Source organism: Poecilia formosa, unplaced genomic scaffold, assembly GCF_000485575.1.
Source record: "Poecilia formosa unplaced genomic scaffold, Poecilia_formosa-5.1.2 Scaffold14, whole genome shotgun sequence".
In the NCBI taxonomy this organism is placed as follows: domain Eukaryota; kingdom Metazoa; phylum Chordata; class Actinopteri; order Cyprinodontiformes; family Poeciliidae; genus Poecilia; species Poecilia formosa.
The window spans coordinates 3,974,007-3,988,612 of NW_006799953.1; the positions used below are offsets into that span (position 1 = coordinate 3,974,007).

At 38.9% G+C, this 14,606-nt stretch overlaps 1 protein-coding gene across 1 annotated transcript in view; it reads right to left on the reverse strand.

The window, feature by feature from the left end:
* Window positions 1-530: 530 nt before the first annotated feature.
* The window catches only part of ophn1 (oligophrenin 1), a 58,959-nt gene continuing 44,883 nt past the window's right edge, over window positions 531-14,606 (reverse strand). Inside the window, exons 18-25 of the mRNA XM_016668346.1 lie at window positions 11,637-11,742; window positions 11,325-11,484; window positions 10,349-10,496; window positions 9,291-9,599; window positions 7,643-7,790; window positions 5,404-5,454; window positions 4,341-4,389; window positions 531-1,449 (exon numbers count right to left, since the gene is read on the reverse strand). Coding sequence (XP_016523832.1) covers window positions 1,444-1,449; window positions 4,341-4,389; window positions 5,404-5,454; window positions 7,643-7,790; window positions 9,291-9,599; window positions 10,349-10,496; window positions 11,325-11,484; window positions 11,637-11,742 — 977 coding nt within the window. The 3' untranslated portion in view covers window positions 531-1,443. The remainder of the gene's footprint in view (window positions 1,450-4,340; window positions 4,390-5,403; window positions 5,455-7,642; window positions 7,791-9,290; window positions 9,600-10,348; window positions 10,497-11,324; window positions 11,485-11,636; window positions 11,743-14,606) is intronic.

Below are 14,606 nucleotides of genomic sequence, written 5' to 3' on the forward strand. Positions count from 1 at the left end.
TTATATCTTTATCTCTATATAATAATGTGTATATATATATATAGAGAGAGAGATAGCTATAGATACAGATAGGTATGCAACAACACTCGCATGAATTTAAGGTACAAGGCATTTTTATTTACCTTTTATTTAGGCATTTATTTACTATATGTTTTCTCGTAAATGTGGCAGACCTGCACAGGCTAATTTGAGGCTAGAGCAAAATAACTCTGATTGACTTTGTTAAATGTCTCATTTAAAACAGCACTAAAAATAACACTATTTAAAATAAATAACTCATTTCTTAAACCTCAGTAAATATAAATCTGCCTTCGAGCAAAAGAAAAAAAAAATGCTTCCAAGATGGCTTGCACATGTGGGACGTGGGTCTACCACATTATTTAACAGGCCTTTAAAATCTCAAAATGACTTTAACTGAACTGAGCCCTGCAATCCGAAAAGTAAACTAGGGGAGTCAGGAGAAAGGATAAGTGGACCTTTCAGTAAAACATCAGAACAACAGCTCTTCAAAGAAATAAATTGTACTTCTGAGTCTTTCAAATATCTCCTCGTTTATTTTTCTTTTTGAAAAATAGGCAAAAAAAAACATGTGAAATGAACATAGCATTAAGAACAGAAACAACAGTAAAACATTGGAGTGTGGTTTGTAACATTCTATATGATTACATCTGATTTTGTAATCCTAACCATTTCAACTTGGAACAAATTGACAAAATGACTTGAAATACCAAAAGCTGGAAAGAAATGAGAAAATTCACTAGGAGGAACCCAGTTTGTAACTAAAACTGTCATTAATTCAATACACAGTGGCTGGAATGCAAGCCAAACCCATCATAGCTTCTGTATTTATTAACTTTGACACACAAATTTTCTTCATTTTTTTCCCCCAGTTTTCTGCCAGAAGTAAAAATGTTTCTTATTAGTGCCCTTTCAGTGCTGCATGCTTTAATACTGAAAAATATGAAAAAAATTAGCTTTCTCAGCTAGCAATCAATTACAGTAGCTAATCCTTTAAAAAAAATTAGAAGTTAATATATAAAGTAATAGATTACATTTTCAAGTGACTGAACTGATGACGTCAGGTTTAGGTCAGGTAGACTTCTTTGGGGAAAATACTTCATATTGCTAAGACCAGCTGTTAGCACTGCAAGTCATAACCAGCACAGTGTGCAAGTAACAGTGGCAAAAAAAAAGTAAAGTAAAATAAATTAACAAATCAAAATAGCAAAATGACTAAATTTGATGAACAATGCAACACGTGTTGGGGAATGACGATCGAGTTTGACGATGTGTTGCTTCACAACACCATGCAGTCACACAGCTGATACTCAGCTGAAACCCAAACAAACCCATTCAGATCTGATGGGAGCCTCTTTCTCACGTAATCTGAAAAGTGCAGCTGAGAACATCCGTCCAGGTCGTCCACCGTTCCACCTCTTCACTTCAGTTCTGGGGAAACAAAACGGATAGAATGTCTTACAGGGGTGGTGTAATGTATTTCCCAGGAACTTAGTGACATTTTAAACCACAACCAAGTAGCTTTGTTAGCTTCAGCTGTTATAAAAATGTCTTAAAAGGAGTTGACTTTGCAATTTAATGCCTTGAAATTGGGCCTCTGTCTCTTTAAGAAGCTTCTACTCATCACAACAACCTTTAATGACGTTCTTAAGTGTTGCCCTGAGAAGTAGCTCATATCCACCAGGTGTTTGCCAATCGCTGCTGCCGCTACTCTGAAGGAGCCGAGTGGAGGAAGCGGTTCATACTGTGAGATTGAGGCTCAGTTGATGCAGCGCTCGGTGAGAGCAAACGTTTTTCCCAGGAGAGTCAAGAATTTCTCAAACATAAATGAAATAATCAAGGCAAAACTCCAGGTATGTTTTTGACGAGGGGCTAACATAACATGATGCAAAGCTGACAAGAGTCAATTTTACATGATGCAGCCCCTTTTTGTGTATGAATGGAAGACAAATATGCTAAGCTTATTTTCACATAAGCCCACTCTGGGTAATACTAAATAATGGGGCTGGGCGACACGGTGCTTGGAGAACAGGAAGACATCATTTAAGCTAAAAACAGAGAAAACACAAACATGTCAAAAGGATTAATTTCTTGCCAGTGTTCATCAGTAGCGATGGCGCAAACTGCAGACATTATATAGATCAATTCAGACTGCCACAAACCACACTGACGGTGGTTTAACTAAGCGCGAGCTGGTTTCAAATTCCCAAAACCACCGGGGCTTTGCGTGCTACCGCTTCTGGACTCTAAAATCCGTTTATTGACATGTTGGTGGCAGTAAAGAGTTTTATCCGGTAGTATGTAATGTAGCATAGCTCTCACTCTTCCCAACCTGTTGATGCGAGCCATGATTCAGCTGGGCTTTATGACTGGAGGAAGGAAATTCCTCTCAAGTTGGAAAAGACGCAAAAAAATAGAAAGAAGTGAAAAAAATTGTCTATAAATTTCTCTGGCAGTAGAAAAAAAAAAAGAAACGAGAGGGCCAACACCTTTAATTGCTGGTTTGACATAAATGCTTGTAACAAGCCCAGACAGCATTGTGGTGGTTAAGCATCAAACAAATAGATTTTGCATGTCAATACAGCAGACAGAACATATATAGAGTTTTTTTTTTCTTCATCTCTCTAACCATGGACTTGTGATGGATTGATTGAATAAATAAAAACATTTAAATGTGGTGGCCAACAACGCTAATTAGTTTGATAAGCTTTACTTCACAAGTAGCAAAGTGGTAACAAAGACATCATAATATTGTGAACAGTAAACATAAATTGTAAGTTACAACTAATTCTTTGTGGTGTTTATGCTGTATAATTATAAAGATTTTCCGCTATGTTATTCATCTCTTAATAACAAACCATAAATAACCACAGCATTCAAAAGGCGCTGCTGGCAGCCTTGTGTTTTGAGTTATGGCCTTGAACTTGAGTTTCCCGCCAAAGAGTTTTGAGTACAAGCACACAACTGGTGAAAGAGTCAGTTCTTCAAAATAGCTATAAAAACAAAGCAAGGAACTGTTTTTGTTTACTGTTTTAATCGGGTCAGAAAAACTAACGGGAGTTTTAAAAGTGGCACTAAAATTTACTTGACAGCTCATCTTCATAAACAACAGAAGATGACAGAACCAGGAGACAGCTCGATTTTTTTCACAGATTGTCCGTTTCACATTGTACTGTCACGACATAATGACAGTTGACAAATACACACTTTAGCTTTAAGCTAAACCGAGCTACAGTAAGGCAAGCTAAGCAACGGTTTGCTTCAGGTTACATAAACTCAGGTCGGACGAGCTAAGCTTAAAAGGTTAAGTTATGCTACCTGATGCTAATGTTAACTTAGCTAAGCTACATTTGCTTAGGTGAGGTGAGCTAAAATAAGATAAACAATGTTAAGCTAAACCATGTTAAGATAAACTACTGTATTAAAAGCTATGCTGCAAGCAAGGCCTGCACTTTGCTAGGGTAAGCTATCTTACGCTAGTGTGACGTAAGCAATGCTAAAACTAGCAAAGTGATGCTAAAATACGCTGAGAAATGCTAAGCTAAGCTATGACAGTGTTACTGTTTGTAAACTATGTAGCATTCCCCAGGTAAATTGAGACTCCCACGTTGAGGTAATAATTCGCATCACTTAAATAAATATTACAGCAGAGATTCTTCAAGAATATAATCTTAGCAACATACAGCACTGCTCAAGAAAATACACTGAAACTTCACATAGTAAAGGCATATAGGTGGTCAGGAGAAGCAGATGGTTTAAAGAGGTTTACTAAATAATGGGTGACAGATGGAGTTTTGGCAGGTTAGCCTCAATATGCTGCTTCACCACAGGGTGAAGTTAAGAAAAGATACTTTATCAGCAGCAGCAGCAGCACCCAGTACGTTCCCTTGTTCACTCTGTATATCATAGCAACAGGTGAAAAATATTACAATAGAAAAAAACACTGTATCATTAGGTCATCATTAAAAAAAAAAAAAAAAAAAAATCAGCAAAACATGACTAACCCGTATGCTAGTTGTCACGACATGTGCAGCTGACGTGAAGTACTAAAAGCACACCAACAACAGCCACTGGGGGGCAAATTTAATCAACTCCAATACTGATTATTTAAAAAGGCCTCAACCGAATCCTTAATCAGCAACAGAAATGAAACGCACAGGACAACCTTAGCAGTGAAATCAGTGTGAATAAAACAAGAAGTTGTTTTACCTAAATTAAAAGTTCAAAACCAGCCCCGCCTAACTTTGAGATCATCATACACCTAACCCTACTCCGCAGATGTTACACAACTGCAAATATCTGAACATTTACTCAACACTTACCTCTTTTTTCGCATTTGTCACGACTGAGGATAGCGAAGAGGTTGGAGGGCTAAATTGAAAGAAACAGAAACGAAATGTTTGAGATGCATTCAGAATGTACAGTTTGAGCAGAACAGATTTTATTCAGGTTGGGGAGAACGGTTACTGAAGTCGCAAGCTGATATTCTGTTGTTCAAAAGCCAAAACAAAACTTACTCCAGCCTGGGCTTCTATTTTTTGGAAAGGATCGCCTAAACTCAAGACAACATAATGAAGGGGGATACCAATAAAAGAACACCAAAGACATAAACTCTCTTTGATAAAACTCCCACATTCTTCGTTTACATCGTGCATCGTTGCCTGCACTGGGCAGAGAGCAGGGGCCTTGAATTGGCTCAGCCATGCAAATCATAAAAGAGCAGATGTGTCCATTTCCACATCACACAGACTCCACTACATCATGAGCTAAAGGATCTTGCATGAGTGAAAAAAAAAAAAAAAATCAAAGGGCCCATGTGTAAGGGAACACTTACAATGCACATAAAACTACCTAAAGTTTTACGCCGTTTGACACGCACGCCAGGCCTAAGTCATTAACTCAGCGGAAACACTGCTTAACACAGCTTAAGGGAAATTTTATACTTTCCCTGAGAAGCAAAGTCCTAACTTGCAATGGGCAATCTGGACCTACAGAGAACTCGATTTGGTCCCTGCAGTTAGAGGAGGTCTCCAGAGGCTGGTGTGCATTCAGTTTTAATTTCCCATTGGGATATAAAACCAACATACACACTCCTATCACGTGGGAGTCTGGGCATCTAAATAAGTCCAGAATGAAGACAGATTTAATGTTCTAAAAAACAAGCCACAGCATGGAAAATCTTAATAATATGGGGCAGTTAGCATTTATTCACTTAGTTAAATGACTTAAAATCTTAGTGCTGATGCATATAATAGGAATTAAAATCCTTGTCACACTTTCATGCAGTTAAACTGACATTTATTGTAGAAAAACCTGCATCTGATTAGTCAAGTGAGCTAAACAAATGGACTAAGTGGATAAGAAACAATGAAAGGCTTTACAAACCTGACAACTTGTCTGGAGGCATTCTCAAAAAACTTGGTCTTTGATGCAACACTGAAAAACAAAAGGTAAGTGGCATGTTAAATTCCTAGGAGAGATCTACGAAGAGTGCAGGGTAAAAAGCTGGAAGTGTAGGTATTATGTGAAGCCACGTACGTTGAAATCATCCTGTCATTAAAATCATGTTTCCAGAAGATAAAACACTACAGAATGGGCTGTTTAGATTGCATGGTTAACAGTGTCACCATCTACTGTGCACTTATGGTGCCGCCATGTCCATGTAGGACTCCTTCTAAATGTAAAAGAATTAATGACATAATCTAAAATTGAAAATTGAGCAAAACTTCCAACTTTTAATTAAACTACATTTATTCAGGGGAAAAACAAATCCCACGTCAATAAATACTGTACTTCTAAGCAACTAAATATCAATATTTGTGTCATATGTTGATTCTGTGTCTGGTGAACCATTTCTGTATAGATTTGGCCCAAAGTCTTGGATCAATATCCCATTAAAAGACCCAAGGGTAACAATTTTTTTTTTACATTTTCTAGCAAATGATGTGATTTTAAAAATTGTTCAAATGTCCTTGGACTTCGTCATGGTTCCAGTACAAGGCCTCCCCCATGCCCAACAGTGGGCAAAAAGCTTCAACATTCATTTTTTATGTTTTGTCAGACCAACCTGTTGTCAAAAAATAAATAAATAAAAAAAAAATAAAAAAAATAAAAAACAACACTTCCAGTTGCTCTAAGCTTGTATTTATTTGAGATTGGCAATTATCCTGAAGCCATTTCCTGATTTTTTGGAAAATTTCATTTACTCACACCTTAGTCATAAAATGCAATAAAAATTCCCAAGAAAATCTAAACCATTTGCAAAAGTAAAAATGTAAATAATAAAACTTATAAATCCTTGATGATTTTGGAAAATAAAAAACTATTATTCTTTGTCTACATGTGGATTGCACTCAAGTTAAAGATTGTAACAGTGGTGTGTTTCGTGAAAGTTTAGATCAAATAAAAGGGTTTGAAATGTGCTGACTCTTCAAAACTGCAACTGTCATGTTCCCAAGATCACTATAGGATTTTTTTTGCACCGAACGGCCCGACCTGGCAGCCACTGGCCCGGCCCTAATGTACTCCATTTGCAAAGTGTGCGGGGATCCGAGGCCGCCTTCCCAGAGACCGTGGAAAACTTTTACGTTCCTCATTGTCCCGTCCAGCCTCTTTTGTATGTGCTAGGCGGCACTGGGGAAAAGAATTACCTCAGCTTTTTACCTTTAACTAAATCATTTAAAAAAATTCCTCATCTTAGTGTCATCTCTGAGCTGGACCCACGTTTCGTGCAGCTGAACTACCGCTGCGCCTTCGGGAATTCCCCCGCTGGACCAAAGCGAGGTGAGGAAATCCCCTCGTGCAGAGAGCCTTGCCGACTTCTGATCACTTCAATTAGAGAAATGTTCCCCGATTTCAAAAGTTTGGCTGAAGTCTCCAGTTTCCAGTGTAGCGCAGATTCATCCTCCAGATCGACATCAAAACTGAGATATTTTTTACGCACACCGATGGGAAATTCAGGTTCACGCAGACCAGGAAGCGGTGAAATTCAAAACATTCAGGCTACCGCAGATTAATAGCTTATCGCTTAAGATCAATTATTTAATTTCACTGTTTGTAAGTAATTTATAGGATAAATAGTCTGTTGTTTTCACAACAGATAAAAAGTTACATGTACTTATGTGCTTGTGGTGTGATGGCACCATGAGGATCCTCCCTTCAGCTTGTTGGATATTAACTAAACTAAATAAAAATTTAATGCAATTGAATACGTCATAATTATCATTGAAAAACAGGCGGTTAAAAATAGACGACGGCGGGATTTATTTTGACGCCGACATCGAGAAGGTCTAACACAACATCCGATCTGAAAGATGACTCTTCTCTGTGCCCGCCTCCGTGGCAAACGAACCAATTAACGTCTGACTGCATACCAGCCCCGTCTGGCTGGCCCGAATGGAACCACAGCTCTCGGCTAGCTAGCTCTAAGTGCTAACGCAAGAACGCCGGACCCGGGCCTTGAACACAGGCCAGGCCGAGCCAGGCTCGGTCCTGCAGTCCAAAAGGGGCTTTAATGTCGCCATATAATTTAAATCTTAAGAGTTGAACAGGTTTAGACACTTTGCTCAGAGCCTTGTGTTTAATTACCCAGAAAGCATGAGGGTAGAGACTTTGGTGTACTCACTAAGATGTGGGCATGCCCTCACAGCTGGCTGCAACTGGGAGCTTTTGTGGAGCGGGACATCTGGATGGGGGCTCAGGGGGCCTGATGGGGGGTCGACAAATGGCATGTTTCTCTGCAGACTTTGTTTTGGTTACACCATCAGAATGTCCTAAGAGACGAAACAAGAACAAACAAAAAAACATAAATAAGCATAAAAAAAAGAAATAAAAAAAAAAGAAAACACACAAGCAAATTGTTCAGTATGTACAGCAGCCACGTCTGAGCTGTTTGTGTTGCCCGACTGGGATGACAAATTTTGCTACGTGATTAAAGAGAGGTGGAGATGAAATAAAAAGTCATGGCCAAAAAATGCTAAGAGGGCAGGGTAGCTTGTGCACCAGCCAGCTTCTACGCACTTTGCAGATTTTGGGAGGTCCACTCACTAACTAGATGAGAAGGAAGCACGCATCTGAACTACCTTTTAAAACCCAAGAGACCAGAATTATTGCAGATAAATACATCTGTAAATAACATGTTCACAAGTTGTGTCTTTATTAATAAATTGTAAATAGATTTTTTTTAATTGATACTCCTTTTGCTATTTTTAATATCGTCTAAGAGACTCCCCTCATCTCTTATGAAACACAAACTGCTTGGTTGAATAAAAACGTTAAATCTGTACCTGCCAGAGGTCTGACTAATCTTGAGCAAGACATTAGATTTTTAATTAGATTGAATGCTTTGCCAGCATTAGATCAATACATCAGTCTTTTTAAAATCACTGCTTTCAAGGTCGCCTTGACTTATAAGCCAAAAAAACTGGAGGAGGCATTTACTGCATAGTTGACAATGCAGGGCTAAAAAAAAAAGTTGCCGGAACAAAAAAAAAAAAAAAGCAACAACAGAAAAGGAAAAAACTAAACAAGAAACCTTCTTGAAAGATCTCCAAACATGTGGAGTAGACTAAATTTTAACTTTGTGATAATCAAAAGAAATTGCCGCTTGTGGTGCAACCCGACACCTCGTGACCCCATGAAAACGGTCCCCACAAGCAGACGTGTTGGTAGCGGCATCACGCTGCGGAGCCTGATTTACAACAGCGGGACTTGGCAAGACCAGCCCGGAGATTCTTGAGGAAAACCTACTTCGCCTTCCCAGAAAAGAAAAAGCTCTTCAAGCTGCCGGACCAGCAGCAGCAGCAGCAGCAGCAGCAGCAGCAGCAGCAGCAGCTCAGAGGCTGGTGGTTGAACATTTACAGAGAAGCTCAGAATTACTCATACCCCCATGCCTTCCTTGCCATCACCTTAATCTTTAGCTCATACTTCAAGATACAAAAAACATGTTTGTAGCATTAAAATATAATTAAATTATGAATAACGTTGGATTTAATTGTAAAAATTCGGCCCGTTGTCTTCTAGTAATGACAAATTCTTTTTAAAGCTACATCTCCTAAAGTGTGAATTTGTATTTAAATTCAACATATTATGTTGTGTGCACAGTTAATCTTCCGAGATAAAATTATGGGAACGCGTCACCGTTACAACCAACAACACTGTGTACTCTTTAAGAAAAACATTTAGACTATATAACAATCCATCCTGACATTATCATCTATTTTATTTTACAGGCATAAAATGCTGACATAAATTAATAAAACGCGGATTCTTACCTTCACGGTTGGCTGGCGTTCCCTTCGGAGACGCTTTCTGACGTTGAAACGACGGCACCCGACTCACCAAGACCCCAGAATCCCCGTTTGCTGCCGGGGAAGAGTCAGGCTTCTGCCTCATGTCGCTCAGCTTCTCAGCGTCGGAGTCGGGCGGCCGGTCCTGGCGGCTGGCCGGTCTGTAGATCCCCGCTTGCCTCGAAGGAGGTTCTCTTGGAGGGAGTGGGGCACAGCTCATGGGTTTCGTCGGCTTTATGGGTTTGGGGCTCGCTGAGACATCCCCATCCACCACAGAGGTGTCTTTCTGCCCATCTGTTGCAGAAAAAAAAAAAGAAAAAAGAAAACAGAAACCCAGCTTTAACTGCACTGTAACCTTAAACCACCATTAAATGTGAATATTTACTGCCGTGACATGCACCTTATGAAATGTAGAATCCAGAAATTACCTTGGGATCGTACAGTGGGTGCAAAGTTAATGTAAACAAGCAGTGCAGAACTTTACTGCAGTAAAATGAATTGCACATGTGCATAACCTGTAAACTCTGCAAAAGCAGCAAGTTAGGGAAAAAGTTAAAGATCCCAACAAAATTGAGCCACATTTCTGGGCCACAGTGAGAGCAGGGAGTCACAACTAACATTTTCTTACTGTTTGAACCAACAAAAGTGGTTAAAAAAAAAGAGAGAAAATTGCCTGATTTTACTCTGACATGTTAGAAGAATAAGACTGTGGAAGGGTTTAAAAAAAAAAAGTGGATGCTTTTATTTGTATGTCAAATGAGCTATTAAAAAAAAGTCACATGGTTTTCTATTAACATTAAAAAGTAAACAGGAAAAAAAATGAATTTCAATTGGCAAACTGCTTCCATGTTTTTGCAATTCGTGATAATTACTGGGACAAACAAGCACACTTCAATAAATCCCATTTGTAAAATGTCAAGAAGTGACCTCGCTGTGGTCTCTACAGACAAAAAAATAAAAAACAAAGACAAAATTGTACGCTGAGCAACAGGGAGGATGGGATAAGGAGGAGGGTGACCACAATTAGGTCGGCTGATAATTACTCTCTGCGTCGCGGACGTGCTCGTGACTAAGAGGCTGGAAAACGCGAGCAGGCCGCTTGGAGATGGTGATTGGCTGCCGCTTTCTTGCCGTGATCCGAGGAGGAGGGACAGGTGGGAAGGCGCTGTCCTCTGGCATGCAAGTGAAGATCTGGAATCACATAAAAAGTTACAGTAGCACTTTGGTTCATTGGCTGCTTTTTCAGCTTCTTCCAGCTGGTAACTGAGGTAAAGGGCTGGAGCACGAAGAGCTGAAAAACAGCAACTAAATAAGTACTCTTTAGTAGATTTTACAGAGTCTTCTGGTTATTTTTCATAAATCTTGATTTACCCCCCCCACCTCTCCCATTTTATCATGTTACAACCTCAAACTTCCAGGAAAAAGGCGGCAGGGATTTTAACTCCACATGCCGTTGTGCAACAGATTTCCTCCGAAAGCGTCAGATTTCGGGAGCTGAATACATTTTAGACTAGTTTGTAGGAAGTTTTTACTTTTTATAATTATTCACCACTTTGTGTTGAACTCAGACCATCACTAAAACAGTAGGAAAGTTCTAGGGGGATGAGTACTTTTGCAAGGCCCTGCACAGTTTTGTAGACATTTACAAGTACAAATAATGACAATAATAAAAAAAATCTAACAAAAGTGCCTAAACTACAGCAAAATAATACATTTAAAACACATAAATTCTGGTACATTTCATTAATAATTACAGTTCACAAACTCAACTTGACTGTTTTTTTTGTTGTTGTTTTCAGTGCTGGCAACTGCTTGGACAGCAACAAGGCTTCCAACGGGTCCTCATTAACCGAAAACAAACCACATGTAATAACAGCTCTAATCCACTAACAAGACATTACAAACACAGACATATGGAAGTGGTATGAATTAAGAATAAAAACCCCTAACAGTCCCTGATGGTTGAACAAAAAAAAAAAAAAAAAAAAAAAAAAGAGGACATGCTTGCTTCACTTGTACCTTTTTGTAGTCCTCGATCATAATCTCAACCACAATGTTTTGGAACTTGATATCAAGCATGGCCGCCACCGTCTCCTCCTTCGCTCTCATGAGTGTGGGGCCGAAGATAACTGCCATGTTGGAGGGCGTCATCAGGTTTTCATCACTGTGGCTGCACACGCTGTCAACATCATGCCAGGCTGGTTAAATAAAATGTAACTCAAGCCAGGCGGTGACAAAAAAAAAAGTATGAACTCCCTTCAGAAAGAGAGGATTTATTTCCCTGGAAGTGGTAAAAAAAAAAACGACACAATGAACTCGGCTTGGACTTACTTTACTAAGTGCCTAATAAGCATCTCCAACATTTCACGATTCTTCTCCGGTAGTTTGTAGATGAGTGAATGAATTTCACTCAGTCGAAAGTCCAGATTATCAGACTCTGTGGTACACAGAGCAAAGTCGTTTTAGATGATTGGAAAAAATAAAAAATAAAAAATAAATAAATAAATAAAATAGAGAAACAATAAATACTGAAGCTTAATACTTCTTGTGCCTGTACGGCTAATTGCAACGCTAATGAGAAACAATGTTTTGAGGTTTTTAATGATCCATTTGAACATTTTTTTTTTCAGGATGAAATTATTTTGAATAATAAAACTTCAATGACTTACAACAAGGAAGATGAAGCACAAATTTGAATTTTAATGGATTCTCAAAACCACACAAATCAAATTCAAACTCTTAATCCATTTGTTTAACCTTCAACAAGGTTATCAAACAGTTTTGGATGGACATTTGACCACACACTACACAAATTCAAAATCCCCATGTATTTTTGGTCTAGTTTATACTACAAATATCATAGTAAACATGAAATCAGACAAAACTAATTTGTAAGTAACTTTTCAGCAAGATTTAAAAGCTTAATACTAATTAATACAGTGTTCAGGGTTTCAGTAATCCGGCTGGAGTCAACTGGACAGATCTGAGGTGAAGCTGAAAGATTTGGGTAATAAACTGGTATCACCCCCAAACACCACAGTACACTCCTTCCACCACCTTATGAGACAGTTTGACAGTGTTTGGGCTCCATAGCCTGACCATAACTCCTCCAAGCATGCTTCTTGTCAATTGTGACCAGGCAGCTTAATTTTTGCTCTTTCATCTGACCATAAGGATTTTATCCATAAGTCGTCTGGCTGCTCCGTGTAGGAAGCTGATTAAATAGCAGGCGCTTCATTCTTGTTAGCATGCTATGAGTCATTGCCAGTATAAAACTGTGGACAGTGACACTGGTTCCAGCAGTTTACAGTTCACAGTAGGGTTGGAGCCTTGTGGATTTCCTTGGTTTTTCTGAACACTCTAACCAATTTCCTTTCATCGTACCCAAAATGTCCCAATTTGATTCAGATGCTTTGGTGCATTGGTGTTCCAACGGGACAATGAACTCAAACGTTCATCAAAACTGGTTTTGGAATGGATAAAACAGGCCGACGCTAAGCTCCTAGAAAGGCCTGGATCCGAATCTCACTGAAAATGTAAGCACCAATTTAAATGTTTTTTCTGCTAACTCTGCCAAGAAGAGCGGTTCAACATCCCGCTAGAACTATGCCAGAAGCTTGTTGAGGACTGCAAAAAAATGTGTGGTCGTGGTTTACTAAGAAACACTTAGACCCCCACCAAATTTCTGTGCGGTGTAAAAGTACTCAATTATATAAATTATAAACTGAACCCTGTCAAGCAAAAATCCGCATTACTCTCAAAATGTCTAACATTACCGCAATTCCAATGCGTGCAAAACTTCATTTGCATAAGGCAGAGGCAGGCCAGTAGAGTATTTGGCAACTGAAGCTCGAGCAGAGCACTGAGGTCATCAGGATGATTGGGGGGGGGAAGAGGAGTGACAGTCGTCATGCCGGCAGTATTGATTGCCATTTAATTTTGCAATTGAACACCCAATTCTTATTTTCAAAAATACCCAAACTTATCACTCCATCATTGAATAACAAAGGTGCAATTTATCATTAAAAGCCCAAAATTAATATAATTTTTATATCTACGATCACTCAGCAAGTATAAACTTGTGGCTGGAACTGGAAATGGCAGCAAATTTTCATCTATTTTTGTGCGTGCTGCAGGAACTGCGGCTGATAGGATGTCATTGAACTATCTGTATATTTTTTGTTCTGTCATTTCAGTGCAGGCAGTAATCTTCTGTCAAAGCGGGAATCATGTGCGGCGCAGTGACTTATTGACTTATGATTCTACAGTGATTGCATGAGCTTGGATTTAAAGCACAGGAACTTGTGGTTACAAAATACACATTTCTAAAAAGGTCAGCCATTTAAACGCGAATATAAGACTTGCCTTAAATAATGTAACCGATATGCAACGATGTGATCGGGAAAAAACCAAAAAAGACCTTTAAAGTAGGGGTTTACACTTTAAGGGAGCTCCTAGCACTGTTTTGGTTTAACATCTGGTCTAAACATGTGCTTTGGTGACATCTGTGTTGAGTTGTGTTTTAATAAATGACAATGACATAAAAATATCAAACCTAAAAGTCTGAATGTCTGGCCAAAACACAGGCAAGCATACTGCTGATGGCAAAGAAGCCATTTTTTTTTTTTCCCACCAATACTGTGGGCAATAATTCTGATAAGACTTTAGTTCCAACATAAGAGGAAAATCAACTGGAGGAGAGAAGCTCTGCAAAGTTTTAACCGTTTTAGTACAAGTAAAAAGAAATGAATATTCCGAGCAAAAATCTAGGTGAAAATGGTGCATCTAAAACGTGCTGTAAAACTAAGCCGTGTAAATCACAAAGTTTCCCCTTAATTGCAAAGTTAAATGGAGTGAAGCATGACCACCCAGTGCAATGGTATGCAGCCAATAAAACGGAGTCTTCAAACTGTCACGATACGTAATGAGGAGAACCGTGTGCGGCTAATGAAGGGCATTTCCATGTACTTTAATGCAACATCCTGACAGAACGAGGCTGGTGTTAATAAACCTACCATCTTCTCAGGTTTACAATAATGCACAGTGACAGACGAGTATAAATAAAGACTCGGATTTCCTTCTGTGTCCAAATAGATAAAGATGTTCAACCCGTAGCACTGCACTGTATTGATTTACAAATGGCTCTTTTAATCCCAGAGTTTAGATGGGTTTTTTTCCAGCCAGTGTAAGCCACGCTAAAGAAGCAGCAAAAAGAAAAAAGAAAAAAAAAGAGAGAAAAAAAGGGGAGGAAAAAAAGCAAGCTCGTAAATCCGAAGTTTCCACCCTTTCTATAAACTGCTA